Below are 19,877 nucleotides of genomic sequence, written 5' to 3'. Positions count from 1 at the left end.
TTTGTCCCAGAAAATATAAAATGATAAAAGCAGGATTAATAAATAAATCATTCACAAACCTTTTGAAAATCTTCATCAGATGACAGTAATAGGACATGTTACACAGTACATTTATGTTTTTTTCAATAATATGCCATTTATATCCATAAATCTCCGTTTAGCATTTTCTGAAGTTAAAATATATTATTTTCTGTCTTAGTGTCATTGTCCACCCCCAGGGATCTAAGGCCTGATCGACCAGTGACCTTAAGGTGCTTTCAGACCATCTGGGCTGGAACTGGAAGCTGTTTCTTATATGATACTCTGAGCTGGGTGAATGAGACAGGTACTGAGCTGCAGGGAGACTCACAGCTCACAAAGACCACTGACTGTGACATCACTCTGACTGTGAGCTCACTCTGACTGTGACCTCACTCTGACTGTGATATCACTCTGACTGTGACATCCCTCTGACTGTGACATCCCTCTGACTGTGACATCACTCTGACTGTGACCTCACTCTGACTGTGACATCCCTCTGACTGTGACATCCCTCTGACTGTGACATCACTCTGACTGTGACCTCACTCTGACTGTGACATCACTCTGACTGTGACCTCACTCTGACTGTGACCTCACTCTGACTGTGACATCACTCTGACTGTGACATCACTCTGACTGTGACATCACTCTGACTGTGACATCACTCTGACTGTGACCTCACTCTGACTGTGTCTCACTGACTGTGACCTCACTCTGACTGTGACCTCACTCTGACTGTGACATCACTCTGACTGTGACATCACTCTGACTGTGACCTCACTCTGACTGTGACCTCACTCTGACTGTGACCTCACTGACTGTGACCTCACTCTGACTGTGACATCACTCTGACTGTGACATCACTCTGACTGTGACATCACTCTGACTGCGACTCTCCAGAGGAAGGACAACAACAGGAAGTGGAGTTGTCAGGCGGAGAACCAGGGAGAAGTGAAGACCTACCTGGACTTCACCTCCACATTTTCAGCTAGACATTATCACATAGATATCGAAACCATTTCATCAAGTAGTTCTGAATGACTGCATTTGACTGCATGTTGTCTGTATTCCAGAGAAGGGTGGTGAGGAGAGGACAGGCTCATAATAATGACTGGAATAGAATCAACATGGAAACCACATGTTTAATGTGTTTGGTACCATTCCATTTATTCCATTCCAGCCATTACTGTCAGCCCGTCTTCTAATTTTAAGTGCCACCAGTCACCACTGATATTCACCCATTTTCTAACGGGACCAACAGGCCCAAGTCCTGCTCCCTCTGTGCAATTCTCCAGGTGCACTTGGTAACATGTTATTTAGTCTGAACAACCAAAAAGTATGCATGTATGCACAACTAGAAATTATCATGTTCAGAGGGGAAGTTTTTCTCAGCTCAGGAACATTATACAGGGATAAAAGACTGTTGGTGATTATCATCCTCTGTACAAACCTTCCTTTACATTTTCAGCTTCAGACCTTCCCTACTTCTCACTTAAAACACAGTTTCTGTCTATTAATACATCAAGGTTTGTGTTTGATCACTGTCTGTCCTATTGTCCAGGTACCACTAACAGTGTCCAGTTGTCCATCGACATCGTTATCTTTGTGGCACTGACCATCTTGGTTGCCATAGGTACTATTTACAAAAACCAGGCAGAACCGGCCACCAGCAGATGAGAATCACAGGGATTGGTTACTTTTTAGTTCCATTTAGGTCCCTAGCTTCCACACCTTCAATGTTCACAGATCTATAAGACTTGATAGATCTATTTCTAATCAAATATGGATGAGGGAACCAATCCATCCATAAACCAATCGGAGCATACCATAACTTACATTCACATATCCTGTCCTTCAGATCAACTGAAATGGAATCAATTCAAATAAAATGATCAACTGAAATGGAATCAATTCAAATAAAATAAAGCGATCAACTGAAACGGAATCAGGTCATAAATAGTCCTTTGACATAAATCATCTCGTCCATATAAACCCTGTTTCAACTATTTCATCTTTAAGGTTTTCTATAGAATGGTCTGTCATGTTGTCTGATGTGTTTGCTGTTGTTTTTTATTCTCTGTATAGAACTTAAAAGAAAGCCTCTGGTATTGAGATTCAGGTCCTGGAGGAATGACCCCTTGACCCCCTATTCTTCTCCCAGTGCAGGACTAAGACTTATATCTGAACTGTCTGTAGCTTTATTGATTGAGTAAAAACAGGTGATGTTCATCTATGACAGGACGTAGTGTTTTGGATCTTGGATTTGTTTAGCTTTTTCTTCTTCTTTGCATGCAGTATGGATGCAGAAATACACTATGCCATGATTGGTTGACAAGAGATACGTTTGCATTTTAATTTATGTCCATTGTGAACGGTCAACTTTGAGAAATTCATTTGTTTTGTTAAATTCATAGAACATTTTATTGAATTTTGTCAATTTTACGAACATCATTTTTATATAGATATATATATATATATACAATATGTGTGTGAAATCTGGACTATTTTCAGTTATATCAACCTGTGATGTTCCAAAACCTCCACTAGATGGGGACGTTACCTAAAAAATTTTAAAAAAGTATTGCGTCCGTGTCTCTTGCCCAAACCTGGGCTCGAACCAGGGACCCTCTGAACACATCGAACAACAGTCAACAACTCATCATTAGTTATTGCTCCAAAAAAGCAGTGGCTTTTGCAGAGCAAAAAAGGAAAACAGCAAATACTTCAAGTTTTGAGTGAGTGAGTGATGTCACCGATTGAAACTCTACTAGCTTCACCTCTAACTAGCCAACCGTTTTACACCGGTAACGTTACGGACATTCTCTGTTAATCTACTTACCTGAGAGGAGATGGGAGACTAGGACCTACCTGAGGGGAGACTAGGACCTACCTGAGGGGAGACTAGGACCTACCTGAGGGGAGACTAGGACCTACCTGAGGTGAGACTAGGACCTACCTGAGGGGACACTAGGACCTACCTGAGGGGAGACTAGGACCTACCTGAGGTGAGACTAGGACCTACCTGAGGTGAGACTAGGACCTACCTGAGGGGAGACTAGGACCGACCTGAGGGGAGACTAGGACCTACCTGAGGGGACACTAGGACCTACCTGAGGGGAGACTAGGACCTACCTGAGGTGAGACTAGGACCTACCTGAGGTGAGACTAGGACCTACCTGAGGGGAGACTAGGACCGACCTGAGGGGAGACTAGGACCTACCTGAGGGGACACTAGGACCTACCTGAGGGGAGACTAGGACCTACCTGAGGTGAGACTAGGACCTACCTGAGGTGAGACTAGGACCTACCTGAGGGGAGACTAGGACCGACCTGAGGGGAGACTAGGACCGACCTGAGGTGAGACTAGGACCTACCTGTGGTGAGACTAGGACCTACCTGAGGTGAGACTAGGACCTACCTGAGGGAAGACTATGACCTACCTGAGGGGAGACTAGGACCTACCTGAGGTGAGATGGGAGACTAGGACCTACCTGAGGTGAGACTAGGACCTAACTGAGGGAAGACTAGGACCTACCTGAGGGGAGACTAGGACCTACCTGAGGGGAGACTAGGACCTACCTGAGGGGAGATAGAAGACTAGGACCTACCTGAGAGGAGATGGGTGACTAGGACCTACCTGAGGGGAGATAGAAGACTAGAACCTACCTGAGAGGAGATGGGAGACTAGGACCTACCTGAGGGGAGACTAGGACCTACCTGAGGTGAGACTAGGACCTACCTGAGGGGAGACTAGGACAGACCTGAGGGGAGACTAGGACCTACCTGAGGTGAGACTAGGACCTAACTGAGGGAAGACTAGGACCTACCTGAGGGGAGACTAGGACCTACCTGAGGTGAGACTAGGACCTACCTGAGGGGAGACTAGGACCTACCTGTGGGGAGACTAGGACCTACCTGAGGGAAGACTAGGACCTACCTGAGGGGAGACTAGGACCTACCTGAGGGGAGATAGAAGACTAGGACCTACCTGAGGGAAGATAGAAGACTAGGACGGTGAGACAGGAGATGAGCAGACAGGGGATGATCAGGTTGATGGTGTAGAAGAGAGGCAGCCGTCTGATGATGAAGAAGTAGGTGATATCAGGGTAGATCTCATGACAGCAGTCGTACTTCTTGGTGTTGTATGTTCCCACTGCATTGATGATGGCCCACTCTCCACTCTCCCAGTAGTTGTTCAGATCCACAGTGTTCTAGGGGATAGAGATCAACCGTCCCACTCTATAAAGACTTCAAATGGCGTCACAAGACATCTATACACTTATATCATACTGTATAAATATAGTGGTTCGGGTCTGTCGGGTTCTAGGGGATGGAGATGAGCTTCAAGTGTTCCTTTGTCACACTTGTCTGGTGCCAGTGTGATTCTACTCTCTGTGTGGCTTGACACTAGCCACGTTTCCATTCAATTGGCGACAGATTTTCATGCAAATCTGCGCATTTTCCCCACCAGATTTATTTCCATCAAATTGACTTGTTGCGGATAAGAGGCTGTGCGTGATGACTTATTGCACATAAAAATACATTTTGCTACATTATACAGTTTATTGGACTACAAATGAAATAATGTAGCTTGATGAACTTCACAGGGTGGGGAACATGCACGGTGATGAGCTTGATGAACTTCACAGGGTGGGGAACGTGCACAGTGATGAGCTTGATGAACTTCACAGGGTGGGGAACGTGCACGGTGATGAGTTTGATGAACTTCACAGGTTGGGGAACATGCACGGTGATGAGCTTGATGAACTTCACAGGGTGGGGAACATGCACGGTGATGAGCTTGATGAACTTCACAGGGTGGGGAACATGCACGGTGATGAGCTTGATGAACTTCACAGGGTGGGGAACATGCACGGTGATCTATGATGCTCCTTTCCAATAAGTATTGAATGTCTTATTGTGGTGACAATAATAATGATGATCGATGCTTGACTGCCATTTGACAAATTCAAATGTTCTTGCACTTATCCATAATAATGTCATCATGTATACCAGCCTACCCGCACTGTATCTGCAAGCTGTTGGCTAGAGCAGAGACCAGAGTAGGCACAATTGCTATGTTACGCAACAGTTTCTTTGTGACAAAGTTGTTCGTATAAAATGTGATGGAAACACGTTGAACTTTAAATGTTTATTTGGCCCTTGGAAAACTTAAATGGAAAAAGTTCATTTTGTGTGCACTACATCATCACGCACGGATTTTAACGGACAAGTCCGTTTGGTGGAAACACCACTGGTGGGGAAAATTGTTTTCTTTATGCCGATTCTAGAATATTAACATGAAAATCTGTCGCGAGTTGGATGGAAAGCTAGTTTCTGACAGCAATGGAGTTAGCAAGAACATATACAGTAGCCTGGTTCAAGATCTGTTTAACAAATAAACACTGTGCATTCACACGTTATCCACGTCATGCACATCATGTACAACACATTTACAACATTGCTTGCTTGATTTGATTGATACAATCCCATACCTCGAAGCGTTCCAGGTCTATTTTAGCCTTGTCGTAGGTCCAAGAACCAAACTTCATCTTACAGTTTTGCTGGTCGAAGGGGAAGAAGGTAACGTCTATAGAGCAGGAGGACTTATAGATGGCCGGGGGAACCCAGCGCACCTTCCCATTGTAGAACAGGTGGGCCTTGGTCATGTGGGTCACGGCGAACTCACCGTCTGCACTGGAAGAGGAGAACAGAGGTTTGTACACGAGAGGGCGTGTTAAAATACCTTTTTTTGTTTTTGTTGCATGGCTGTGTTGCTGTTGTACCATAGATAATTGGCATCGTTACCAGCCAAACCCTCAGGTCGTTAGTTCGATTGGCACCGTTTGTTCTGGCAGATTGCTATGGGAAGGCACAGCTAGTGCTTCTGCTGACAGTGTTAGCGCTGTCCGTGCTGCTGAATTTAGTGCCTCGATCATCTTGATCATCAAGCAGAAATACACTACAGGCTATACTTGTAGCCTACTGCCGGACCAAATATACAGAAAAGGTCAGTTTTGGGAGGCAGGGTAGCCTAGTGGTTAGAGCGTTGGACTAGTAACCGAAAGGTTGCAAGTTCGAATCCCCGAGCTGACAAGGTACAAATCTGTCATTCTGCCCCTGAACAGGCAGTTAACCCACTGTTCCTAGGCCGTCATTGAAAATAAGAATTTGTTCTTAACTGACTTGCCTAGTTAAATAAAAAAATACAAAATAAACACCATGGGACCACGCAGCGGTGGTGAATGTACCTTGGTGCGAAAAGTGCAAATAATGCCTAGAACAACAGCAAAGGACCTTGTGAAGATGCTGGAGGAAACAGGTACAAAAGTATCTGTATCCACAGTGAAACAAGTCCTATATCGGCATAACCTGAAAGGCCGCTCAGCAAGGAAGAAGCCACTGCTCCAAAACCGCCATAAAAAAAGCCAGACTACGGTTTGCAACAGCACATGGGGACAAAGATCATACTTTTTGGAGAATTGTCCTCTGGTCTGTTGAAACAAAAATGGAACAGTTTGGCCATAATTACCATCGTTATGTTTGGAGGAAAAAGGGGGTGTCTTGCAAGCCGAAGAAAACCATCCCAACCGTGAAGCACAGGGGTGGCAGCATCATGTTGTGGGGGTGCTTTGCTGCAGGAGGGACTGGTGCACTTCACAAAATAGATGGCTTTATGAGGGAGGAAAATTATGTGGATATATTGAAGCAACATATCAAGACATCAGTCAGGAAGTTAAAGTTGGTCACAAATGGGTCTTCCAAATGGACAATGACCCCAAGCATACTTCCAAAGTTGTGGCAAAATGGCTTAAGGACAACAATGTCAAGGTTTTGGAGTGGCCATCACAAAGCCCTGACCTCAATCACAGAGAACATTTGTGGACAGAACTGAACAAGCAAGGAGGCCTACAAACCTGACTCAGTTACACCAGCTCTGTCAGGAGGAATGGGACAAAATTCACCCAACTTATTGTGGGAAGCTTGTGGAAGGCTACCCAAAACATGTGACCCAAGTTAAACAATTTAAAGGCAATGCTACCAAATACTAATTGAGTGTATGTGCTTCTACACCTGCATTGCTTGCTGATTGGGATTTTAGGCTGGGTTTCTGTACAGCACTTTGAGATATCAGCTGATGTACGAAGGGCTATATAAATAAATTTGATTTGATTTGATGTAAACTTCTGACCCACTGGGAATGTGATGAAAGAAGTAAACACTGAAATAATTTTTTTTTTCTACTATTATTCTGACATGTCACATTCTTAAAATAAAGTGGTGATCCTAACTGACCTGAGACAGCATTTTTATTAGGATTAAATGTCAGTAATTGACAATTAAGTGAAAACTGAGTTTAAATGTATTTGGATAAGGTGTATGTAAACTTCTGACTTCAACTGTGTGTGTGTATATATATGGTTGTACAGTACAGTGTTAGACATTGTGAATTATTGTAGACGTTACATTAATAATATAACGATGATAAAAAATCATCGATTATTCTTGAAACTATCAGTGTTAGGCATAACTCTGTCAATCTGGTAAATAGTCCAGTTTTTGCTAATTTAGCTCCCTGAAAATATTGTTAAGGCCACTTACCAGCTAGCATATTTGGTTGTTGGAACATACATTTTTGGTTTCCCATTGGTTCTGGGAATGAAGCCATACATTTTCTAACCGATAAAACTGAGTCTTTGTCATGTTTTGAGAGCAGAATTTAACATTTCCTCTGTTCAGGGAAAGTTCGTTTTTAGGAGGAGGTTCTGAGAACGTTTTACTATGGTTCCAGGGAGGTTCTGAGAACGTTTTACTATGGTTCCAGGGAGGTTCTGAGAACGTTTTACTATGGTTCCAGGGAGGTTCTGAGAACGTTTTACTATGGTTCCAGGGAGGTTCTGAGAACGTTTTACTATGGTTCCAGGGAGGTTCTGAGAACGTTTTACTATGGTTCCAGGGAGGTTCTGAGAACGTTTTACTATGGTTCCAGGGAGGTTCTGAGAACGTTTTACTCTGGTTCCAGGGAGGTTCTGAGAACGTTTTACTCTGGTTATCTGAAAGGTTCCCTGAGAGGTTTTATTAACGTTCTGAGAACGGAAATGATCGGTTATGTGAAGGTTACTTTGGCAAACACTTACACATGTGATTACTAAAGTTATCATAACAATTTGAGAACATTTACATAGAACCATTAGGAAGCCTGTATGAAACGTTATACTGACATAATAATATTACCACAGAACGTTATTTCTTAACACTCTTAAACTTCTTAGGGCTAGGACCATTTTTTTCATCCACTTCCTGTCTGACTGATGTGCCCAAAGTCAACTGCCTGTAGCTCAGGCCCTGAAGCCAGGATATGTATATAATTGGTCCCATTGGAAAGAAAACACTTTGAAGTTTGTAGAAATGTTGAAATAATGAAGGAGAATATAACACAATAAAAATGGAAATGGTAGGAGAAAATCCAAAGCAAAACCAACTGGAATTTTTTGGAGAGACCATCTTCTTAGAAATGCAAGAGTACGGTCATATTGAAAATGAGATCCCTGGATGCAATTCCTATGGCTTCCACAGCGTGTCAACAGTCTATGTTCAAGGTTTCAGGCTTGTAACTTCCAAAAACAAATAAGAAATATCTGTTTTTAGCAGAAGGACACAGTCTTGGATATTCCTTTTTGTGTGTGACATGACGACATTACCCACCTGCTAAAATCGGTTTCCTATTGAACATACTTCTTTCTGTAAGAAATGGTATAGTTTGATTACATTTTAGGGTATCTGAGGAGTAAATAGAACCGCATTTTGACTTGTTGAAACAAAGTTAAGGGATAGATGTTCGGATTCCTTTCTCTGCAAGTTGAACGAGTGGATTGCTCAAATCGATGGCGCCAACTAAACTGACATTTTGGGATATAAAGAAGGATTTTATCTAACAAAACAACACTACATGTTATAGTTGGGACCCTTTGGATGACAAATCAGAGGAAGATTTTCAAAAAAGTAAATTAATATTTCATTGTTATTTGTGAATGTATGAAACCTGTGATGGTGGAAAAATATTTTGATGAGGGGTGCCATCCTCAAACAATCACATGGCAGGTTTTCGCTGTAACAGCTACTGTAAATTGGACAGTGCAGTTAGATTAACAAGAATTTAAGCTTCCATCCGATATAAGACACTTATATATGAACATAAATATTTAAAATCCATAAAATGTATGATTATTTATTTGAATTGAATTCAGTTTCAGCGGAAGTTGTCCCGCTAGTAGGACACGAATATTCCAAACCAATTGGAGAATGTTTCTAGAATATTACCAACATTTAAATTAAATGTTAAATTGAACATTTAGGAAACGTTCTGTTAATATAATGAAATGCCAAGAAAATAATGTTATTTGTTAAAGTTCCTTAAACGAGTATGTTCCAAAGCCAAGCACCTAACCTGCACCATTCCCAGAACATTGTCGGGAAGGTTGTGTACATAATAAGCATAGGACAACCACACTCTCACCAAGCTCTAAGAAACATAAGGTTCTCAGAACGTTATGTGCTAGCTGGGATTTGACATTTCAATATGACAGGAACCTTATCAGCGCCTCACAACTTGTTTATTTACACACCAAAACACACATGACTCAGAGCCATTGTTTTGGTAGAGAGTTATGATCCTCCAGGAACAATCTCCAGAACTTATCTCCTCTATTGCAGTCTGTAATTTATCTCCTCCTCTGAAGAGCTACACATCCCTGATCATGGCTTTAATACGCACTGATAATAGCTGTAGATTAGAGATATAATGATAAGTCTATCATTACATCTTCCTCAAATCTCTCACACGCATGCGCGCACACACACAGACACACACCTTTTTAATTTCACTAACTGATAGTGATCATACAGAAGAGCTTGATGAGGTGAAACCCAGTCATTAAATACTAGGAGTTTAATCTGATACATTCAGCCGTGAAAGTTGAATAAATTTAGATGAGGAGAAAACTATTAGGAGGGCTAGGATCAGGATAACATGGCAGTATATTACTGGGGATGGCTAGGAGGAGGATAACATGGCAGTATATTACTGGGGATGGCTAGGATCAGGATAACATGGCAGTATATTACTGGGGATGGCTAGGAGGAGGATAACATGGCAGTATATTACTGGGGATGGCTAGGATCAGGATAACATGGCAGTATATTACTGGGGATGGCTAGGATCAGGATAACATGGCAGTATATTACTGGGGATGGCTAGGATCAGGATAACATGGCAGTATATTACTGGGGAGGGCTAGTATCAGGATAACATGGCAGTATAATGATAAGTCTATCAGGATAACATGGCAGTGTATTACTGGGGATGGCTAGGATCAGGATAACATGGCAGTTATTAATGGGGAGGGCTAGGAGGAGGATAACATGGCAGTATATTACTGGGGATAGCTAGGATCAGGAAAACATGGCAGTTATTAATGGGGAGGGCTAGGAGGAGGATAACATGGCAGTGTATCACTGAGGAGGGCTAGTATCAGGACAACGTGGCAGTATATTACTGGGGATGGCTAGTATCAGGATAACATGGCAGTATATTACTGGGGATGGCTAGGATCAGGATAACATGGCAGTATATTACTGGGGATGGCTAGGAGGAGGATAACATGGCAGTGTATCACTGGGGATGGCTAGGATCAGGATAACATGGCAGTATATTACTGGGGATGGCTAGGATCAGGATAACATGGCAGTATATTACTGGGGAGGGCTAGGATCAGGATAGCATGGCAGTATAATGATAAGTCTATCAGGATAACATGGCAGTATATTACTGGGGATGGCTAGGATCAGGATAACATGGCAGTATATTACTGGGGATGGCTAGGATCAGGATAACATGGCAGTATATTACTGGGGAGGGCTAGGATCAGGATAGCATGGCAGTATAATGATAAGTCTATCAGGATAACATGGCATTGTATTACTGGGGATGGGATGGCTGTTTAAGATCAGAACTTTATCAAGATTGGGCCTACATCTGCAGTTAAATCATTAACACTCTAACAGAAACAGATACATTGACTCCTGTCATCTATGAAATCCTTAGTGGTGGCATGCTCCATAACATGAAGACGGGATCACAGATGTCAGCTCATCGTAGCGGGAAATTACTTTTGAGAAAACGGCAGCCCAGCGGTTTAGAGCATTGGGCCAGTAACTGAAAGGTTGTCGGTGAGAATCCATGAGCCAACTAGTTGAAAAATCTGTTGATGTGCCCTTGAGCAAGGCACTTGCACCCTAATTGTGCCTGTAATTCACTCTGGATAAGAGCATCTGTTAAATGTCTAAAATGTAAACCATTTATGATGTTAAGCTTATGATTCAGGAACCCAGTAGATGGCGACATTTAACCATTGAAATAGGACTAGAAGTGGAGTCTCCCGAACTCTACTTTGCTTTTACGTTAATGACGATCATTCCGGGACAAACAACAGTTTCGCTGTCACTCACTTGTTGTAGAGGACGATGTCTGGGACCCAGATGAGTTCAGACGGGACTCTGATGGATGTGACGTTGTCGTAGTCAGACGGTCTCCAGCGTAGCTTGTAGTCATTCCACTCCTAAGAGGATAACATACACAAGGAGACGAGAGGTTGTTCAGGTCCCGAGGTGTCATCAGAAAGAGCATATTAATCCTTTAACAAACCAATTACCGTAATTCATACTGAAAACACCTCAGTCACACACATGCTACAGTATATATACTGAATGTACTGAAATACCTCAGTCACACACATGCTACAGTATATATACTGAATGTCCTGAAACACCTCAGCCACACACATGCTACAGTATATACTGTATACTGAATGTCCTGAAACACCTCAGTCACACACATGCTACAGTATATATACTGAATGTCCTGAAACACCTCAGCCACACACATGCTACAGTATATACTGTATACTGAATGTCCTGAAACACCTCAGCCACACACATGCTACAGTATATACTGTATACTGAATGTCCTGAAACACCTCAGCCACACACATGCTACAGTATATATACTGAATGTCCTGAAACACCTCAGTCACACACATGCTACAGTATATATACTGAATGTCCTGAAACACCTCAGCCACACACATGCTACAGTATATACTGTATACTGAATGTCCTGAAACACCTCAGTCACACACATGCTACAGTATATATACTGAATGTCCTGAAACACCTCAGCCACACACATGCTACAGTATATACTGTATACTGAATGTCCTGAAACACCTCAGCCACACACATGCTACAGTATATACTGTATACTGAATGTCCTGAAACACCTCAGCCACACACATGCTACAGTATATATACTGAATGTCCTGAAACACCTCAGTCACAAACATGCTACAGTATATGCAGGGTTTCCTCTAGGCAAAATCCTAGAGGAAACTCTGTAGCAACACGCGCAGTACAAGACTAGAGACTCGATTTGTTTTACTTTAACAATAAACTACCTACTTAGATAATAAAAGTTTACAGTAGTTTTCCTATTCATATCTGGATCCTGGGACGCAGTTATCATTAGCATCATCACGCGCAGTACAAGACTAGAGACTCGATTAAACTACCTAGTTAGCTAATAAAAGTTGATAATAGTTTTCCTATTCATATCTGGATCCTGGGACACAGTTAGCATTGGGACCGCAGATATATGTCCCGGGATCCTTTGCTCAAACAAGGTGGTACTACATTGGCTAAGCAGCTAGCCTAGCTGCTAGCTATCAAGCTAGGCAACCTGATCTACTACTGCTGGACACCAAGCACGCTAGCCGGTTAGCCCTTGTTGCTAGGGCTATCAAGCTAGGCAACCTGATCTACTACTGCTGGACACCAAGCACGCTAACCGGTTAGCCCTTGTTGCTAGGCCTATCAAGCTAGGCAACCTGATATGCTACTGCTGGACACCAAGCACGCTAACCGGTTAGCCCTTGTTGCTAGAGCTATCAAGCTAGGCAACCTGATCTACTACTGCTGGACACCAAGCACGCTAACCGGTTAGCCCTTGTTGCTAGGGCTATCAAGCTAGGCAACCTGATCTACTACTGCTGGACACCAAGCACGCTAACCGGTTAGCCCTTGTTGCTAGGGCTATCAAGCTAGGCAACCTGATCTACTACTGCTGGACACCAAGCACGCTAACCGGTTAGCCCTTGTTGCTAGGCCTATCAAGCTAGGCAACCTGATCTGCTACTGCTGGACACCAAGCACGCTAACCGGTTAGCCCTTGTTGCTAGAGCTATCAAGCTAGGCAACCTGATCTACTACTGCTGGACACCAAGCACGCTAACCGGTTAGCCCTTGTTGCTAGGGCTATCAAGCTAGGCAACCTGATCTACTACTGCTGGACACCAAGCACGCTAACCGGTTAGCCCTTGTTGCTAGGGCTATCAAGCTAGGCAACCTGATCTACTACTGCTGGACACCAAGCACGCTAACCGGTTAGCCCTTGTTGCTAGAGCCGCAATTCTATTTATCTCTGGTTTTAGGACTACCGATTTCCAGAGTTTTCTACTGCCAGCTTCTCTCATTTCACGGAGTGAATAGCGGGCTTGTCCTACTAATAGTACTGTCATGCCTCTGAAAAAAAAGATGAGGATCACATCTCTGCTGGGCAGGTAGGTGAACTCTTGCAGAAGCAGAACATTTTCTATGAGGAAATTCTACTTCGGCAGGAAAAGCTTCATACAAATGATCATGGAGTCGACCAACAAACGTCTGGACGACCTGACTGAAGATGTACATGACATTAAAACAAGCCTTCTGTTCATACAGAAGGATGTGGATGTGTTGAAGACCACACAGGATACACTTCCCAAAAACGGTTCCTCTATGTGGAATGAATTCACCACAGTCAGGGAGGGCCTCCACAACATGTCTGGGAAGGTAGGACCTCCAGAACATGTCTGGGAAGGCAGAATTAAATCACAACAGTCAGGGAGGGCCTCCAGAACATGTCTGGGAAGGCAGGACCTCCAGAACATGTCTGGGAAGGCAGAATGAAATCACCACAGTCAGGGAGGGCCTCCAGAACATGTCTGGGAAGGCAGAATGAAATCACCACAGTCAGGGAGGGCCTCCAGAACATGTCTGGGAAGGCTGAATGAAATCACCACAGTCAGGGAGGACCTCCACAACATGTCTGGGAAGGCTGAATGAAATCACCACAGTCAGGGAGGGCCTCCAGAACATGTCTGGGAAGGCAGAATGAAATCACCACAGTCAGGGAGGGCCTCCACAACATGTCTGGGAAGGCAGAATGAAATCACCACAGTCAGGGAGGGCCTCCAGAACATGTCTGGGAAGGCAGAATGAAATCACCACATTCAGGGAGGGCCTCCAGAACATGTCTGGGAAGGCAGAATGAAATCACCACAGTCAGGGAGGACCTCCAGAACATGTCTGGGAAGGCAGAATGAAATCACCACAGTCAGGGAGGACCTCCACAACATGTCTGGGAAGGCAGAATGAAATCACCACAGTCAGGGAGGGCCTCCAGAACATGTCTGGGAAGGCTGAATGAAATCACCACAGTCAGGGAGGACCTCCACAACATGTCTGGGAAGGCTGAATGAAATCACCACAGTCAGGGAGGGCCTCCAGAACATGTCTGGGAAGGCAGAATGAAATCACCACAGTCAGGGAGGGCCTCCAGAACATGTCTGGGAAGGCAGAATGAAATCACCACAGTCAGGGAGGGCCTCCAGAACATGTCTGGGAAGGCAGAATGAAATCACCACAGTCAGGGAGGGCCTCCAGAACATGTCTGGGAAGGCAGAATGAAATCACCACAGTCAGGGAGGGCCTCCAGAACATGTCTGGGAAGGCAGAATGAAATCACCACAGTCAGGGAGGGCCTCCAGAACATGTCTGGGAAGGCAGAATGAAATCACCACAGTCAGGGAGGGCCTCCAGAACATGTCTGGGAAGGCAGAATGAAATCACCACAGTCAGGGAGGACCTCCACAACATGTCTGGGAAGGCAGAATGAAATCACCACAGTCAGGGAGGGCCTCCAGAACATGTCTGGGAAGGCTGAATGAAATCACCACAGTCAGGGAGGACCTCCACAACATGTCTGGGAAGGCTGAATGAAATCACCACAGTCAGGGAGGGCCTCCAGAACATGTCTGGGAAGGCAGAATGAAATCACCACAGTCAGGGAGGGCCTCCAGAACATGTCTGGGAAGGCAGAATGAAATCACCACAGTCAGGGAGGGCCTCCAGAACATGTCTGGGAAGGCAGAATGAAATCACCACAGTCAGGGAGGGCCTCCACAACATGTCTGGGAAGGCAGAATGAAATCACCACAGTCAGGGAGGGCCTCCAGAACATGTCTGGGAAGGCAGAATGAAATCACCACAGTCAGGGAGGGCCTCCAGAACATGTCTGGGAAGGCAGAATGAAATCACCACAGTCAGGGAGGGCCTCCAGAACATGTCTGGGAAGGCAGAATGAAATCACCACAGTCAGGGAGGGCCTCCAGAACATGTCTGGGAAGGCAGAATGAAATCACCACAGTCAGGGAGTGCCTCCAGAACATGTCTGGGAAGGCAGAATGAAATCACCACCGTCAGGGAGGGACTCCAGAACATGTCTGGGAAGGCAGAATGAAATCACCACAGTCAGGCAGGGCCTCCACAACATGTCTGGGAAGGCAGAATGAAATCACCACAGTCAGGGAGGGCCTCCAGAACATGTCTGGGAAGGCAGAATGAAATCACCACAGTCAGGGAGGGCCTCCAGAACATGTCTGGGAAGGCAGAATGAAATCACCACAGTCAGGGAGGGCCTCCAGAACATGTCTGGGAAGGCAGAATGAAATCACCACAGTCAGGTCAGGGAGGGCCTCCAGAACATGTCTGGGAAGGCAGAATGAAATCCCCACAGTCAGGGAGGGCCTCCAGAACATGTCTGGGAAGGCTGATTACCTGGAGGGGCAATAGAGGATAAATAATATTGTAATAGATGGTATCCAGGAGACCCGAAGTGAGACGTGGGCTGAATCATAGGACAAAGTTCAAAAGCTGTCTCCCGAGGAGCTACAATTGGATCAACAGGTTGAGCTGGAACGTGCTCACAGGTCTGGGGAACCAGGGGGCACTGGTGGTGCCAATGGTGGTGCCAATGGAACCAGACTCAGGCCAGTTGTGGTGAAATTCTTCAGGTTCAGGAATAAGCTTGCATTCCTTGAAAAAGCCAAATGCCTTAAAAAGAGATTCATGGGTCCTTCACTTCATCAATGAGGGTTTCTCAGATGCAGTCTGTCAAAGAAGAAAGGAACTAATAGCAGCTATGAAGGCTGCAAGAGAACGAGGTGACATAGCATACCTGAGGTATGACAAACTGATTGTTCACCCTCCCTCCCATGGAGTTAGGAGGAGCGACAGACACAAGTCATTCCCCCCCCCCCCCCCACACACACACACACACACACACACACACACACACACTGACTGAGTATTCTCTCTCTCAGATTCCAACTACTGATTCATGTTTGGACGTATAAATCTACTAAAGAAAGGTCTGTTAGTTGCTCCCTTAAAATATATGCAGTTTAAAGGAACAAAATTCATGAAATAGGCTGTCTAGTGCAGTCAAACAATATTCATGTATTGGCAATATCAGAGACTCACTTGAACTCTTCTTTTGCGGATGCTGAGATCTCTATACATGGATATAATTTGTTCAAGTTGGCACAGAAATCGATATGGGGGTTGAAGTTGCAGTTTACATCCAGAATCACATTCCACTAAAACAACGTCAGGATTTAATGTTGAATGGATTAGAGGCGCTATGGTAGTGTTTCATTGACCACATTTGAAACCTATACTAATTGATTGCTGCTATAGGCCACCTAGTGCTGATGTGAAATATCTTGATGTAATTTGCAAAATGTTGGATAAGGTATCATCTGAAAATAGGGAAATATATTTTGGGGAGATATGAATACAGATTTCTTTTTTTTTACACCAACTGTCAAAACCTGACCCAAGTTTTGACCAACCAGAACGTTCACTAATAGGTCTGTTATTACATCATCAACTTGTATCGATCACATTCTTACTAACATGGCTGGACGTTGGTCTAAAGCTGTATCAGTGGCACGAGGTTACAGTGATCATAACCTGGTTGAACTCACTAGGAACACTACAATACCAGAGGCCCTAAGGTAATCTACCACAGGTCCTATAGAGGGTTCAATCAGGACTCACTCACTAGGAACACTACAATACCAAAGGCCCTAAGGTAATCTACCACAGGTCCTATAGAGGGTTCAATCAGGACTCACTCACTAGGAACACTACAATACCAAAGGCCCTAAGGTAATCTACCACAGGTCCTATAGAGGGTTCAATCAGGACTCACTCACTAGGAACACTACAATACCAAAGGCCCTAAGGTAATCTACCACAGGTCCTATAGAGGGTTCAATCAGGACTCGCTCACTAGGAACACTACAATACCAGAGGCTGGCCCCAAGGTAATCTACCACAGGTCCTATAGAGGGTTCAAACAGGACTCACTCACTAGGAACACTACAATACCAGAGTGTTCCTAGTGAGGTAATCTACCACAGGAATCACTCACTAGGAACACTACAATACCAGAGGCTGGTCCTAAGGTAATCTACCACAGGACTCACTCACTAGGAACACTACAATACCAGAGGCTGGTCCTAAGGTAATCTACCACAGGTCCTATAGAGGGTTCAATCAGGACTCGCTCACTAGGAACACTACAATACCAGAGGCCCTAAGGTAATCTACCACAGGTCCTATAGAGGGTTCAATCAGGACTCGCTCACTAGGAACACTACAATACCAGAGGCTGGCCCCAAGGTAATCTACCACAGGTCCTACAGAGGGTTCAATCAGGACTCGCTCACTAGGAACACTACAATACCAGAGGCTGGCCCCAAGGTAATCTACCACAGGTCCTATAGAGGGTTCAATCAGGACTCGCTCACTAGGAACACTACAATACCAGAGGCCCTAAGGTAATCTACCACAGGTCCTATAGAGGGTTCAATCAGGACTCACTCACTAGGAACACTACAATACCATAGGCTGGTCCTAAGGTAATCTACCACAGGTCCTACAGAGGGTTCAATCAGGACTCACTCACTAGGAACACTACAATACCAGAGGCTGGCCCCAAGGTAATCTACCACAGGTCCTATAGAGGGTTCAATCAGGACTCACTCACTAGGAACACTACAATACCAGAGGCTGGCCCCAAGGTAATCTACCACAGGTCCTATAGAGGGTTCAATCAGGACTCACTCACTAGGAACACTACAATACCAGAGGCTGGCCCCAAGGTAATCTACCACAGGTCCTATAGAGGATTCAATCAGGACTCGCTCACTAGGAACACTAAAATACCAGAGGCTGGCCCCAAGGTAATCTACCACAGGTCCTATAGAGGGTTCAATCAGGACTCGCTCACTAGGAACACTACAATACCAAAGGCTGGTCCTAAGGTAATCTACCACAGGTCCTACAGAGGGTTCAATCAGGACTCGCTCACTAGGAACACTACAATACCAGAGGCTGGCCCCAAGGTAATCTACCACAGGTCCCATAGAGGGTTCAATCAGGACTCGCTCACTAGGAACACTACAATACCAGAGGCTGGCCCCAAGGTAATCTACCACAGGTCCCATAGAGGGTTCAATCAGGACTCGCTCACTAGGAACACTAAAATACCAAAGGAAGGCTCTAACGTAACCTACCACAGGTCCCATAGAGGGTTCAATCAGGACTCGCTCACTAGGAACACTACAATACCAAAGGAAGGCTCTAACGTAACCTACCACAGGTCCCATAGAGGGTTCAATCAGGACTCGCTCACTAGGAACACTACAATACCAAAGGAAGGCTCTAACGTAACCTACCACAGGTCCCATAGAGGGTTCAATCAGGACTCGCTCACTAGGAACACTACAATACCAAAGGAAGGCTCTAACGTAACCTACCACAGGTCCCATAGAGGGTTCAATCAGGACTCACTCACTAGGAACACTACAATACCAAAGGCCCCAAGGTAATCTACCACACGTCCTATAGAGGGTTCAATCAGGACTCGCTCACTAGGAACACTAAAATACCAAAGGAAGGCTCTAACATAACCTACCACAGGTCCCATAGAGGGTTCAATCAGGACTCGCTCACTAGGAACACTACAATACCAAAGGAAGGCTCTAACGTAACCTACCACAGGTCCTATAGAGGGTTCAATCAGGACTCGCTCACTAGGAACACTACAATACCAAAGGCTGGTCCTAAGGTAATTTACCACAGGTCCTATAGAGGGATCAATCAGGACTCACTCACTAGGAACACTACAATACCAAAGGCTGGTCCTAAGGTAATTTACCACAGGTCCTACAGAGGGTTCAATCAGGACTCACTCACTAGGAACACTAAAATACCTGGCCCTAAGGTAATCTACCACAGGACCTATAGAGGGTTCAATCAGGACTCACTCACTAGGAACACTAAAATACCAAAGGCCCTAAGGTAATCTACCACAGGTCCTACAGAGGGTTCAATCAGGACTCAAGAAATGTGAAAGGAATGTAGGAGAATATAACACAACAGATCTGGTAAAAGATAACACAAAGAAAAAAACAACTGTAATTTTGTGTATTTTTTGTACCGTCATCATTGAAATACAAGAGACAGACCATAATGTATTATTCCAGCCCATGTGCAATATAGGTTTTGACCACTAGATGGCAGCAGTGTGTGTGCAAAGTTTCAGACAGATCCAATTAACCAACTTTATTTCTGTT

At 44.5% G+C, this 19,877-nt stretch overlaps 1 protein-coding gene across 1 annotated transcript in view; it reads right to left on the bottom strand.

Moving 5' to 3' along the window:
• The window catches only part of LOC109879500 (neuronal acetylcholine receptor subunit alpha-2-like), a 42,379-nt gene that overhangs the window by 10,856 nt on the left and 11,646 nt on the right, over window positions 1-19,877 (bottom strand). The window contains exons 3-5 of the mRNA XM_031836760.1: window positions 11,530-11,639; window positions 5,517-5,718; window positions 4,010-4,232 (exon numbers count right to left, since the gene is read on the bottom strand). Of these exons, the coding sequence (XP_031692620.1) occupies window positions 4,010-4,232; window positions 5,517-5,718; window positions 11,530-11,639 (535 nt within the window). The remainder of the gene's footprint in view (window positions 1-4,009; window positions 4,233-5,516; window positions 5,719-11,529; window positions 11,640-19,877) is intronic.

Source organism: Oncorhynchus kisutch, linkage group LG12, assembly GCF_002021735.2.
Source record: "Oncorhynchus kisutch isolate 150728-3 linkage group LG12, Okis_V2, whole genome shotgun sequence".
Taxonomy (NCBI): domain Eukaryota; kingdom Metazoa; phylum Chordata; class Actinopteri; order Salmoniformes; family Salmonidae; genus Oncorhynchus; species Oncorhynchus kisutch.
Note: the sequence above shows the minus strand (reverse complement) of the source record. Positions and strands in the feature narration are given on the sequence as shown.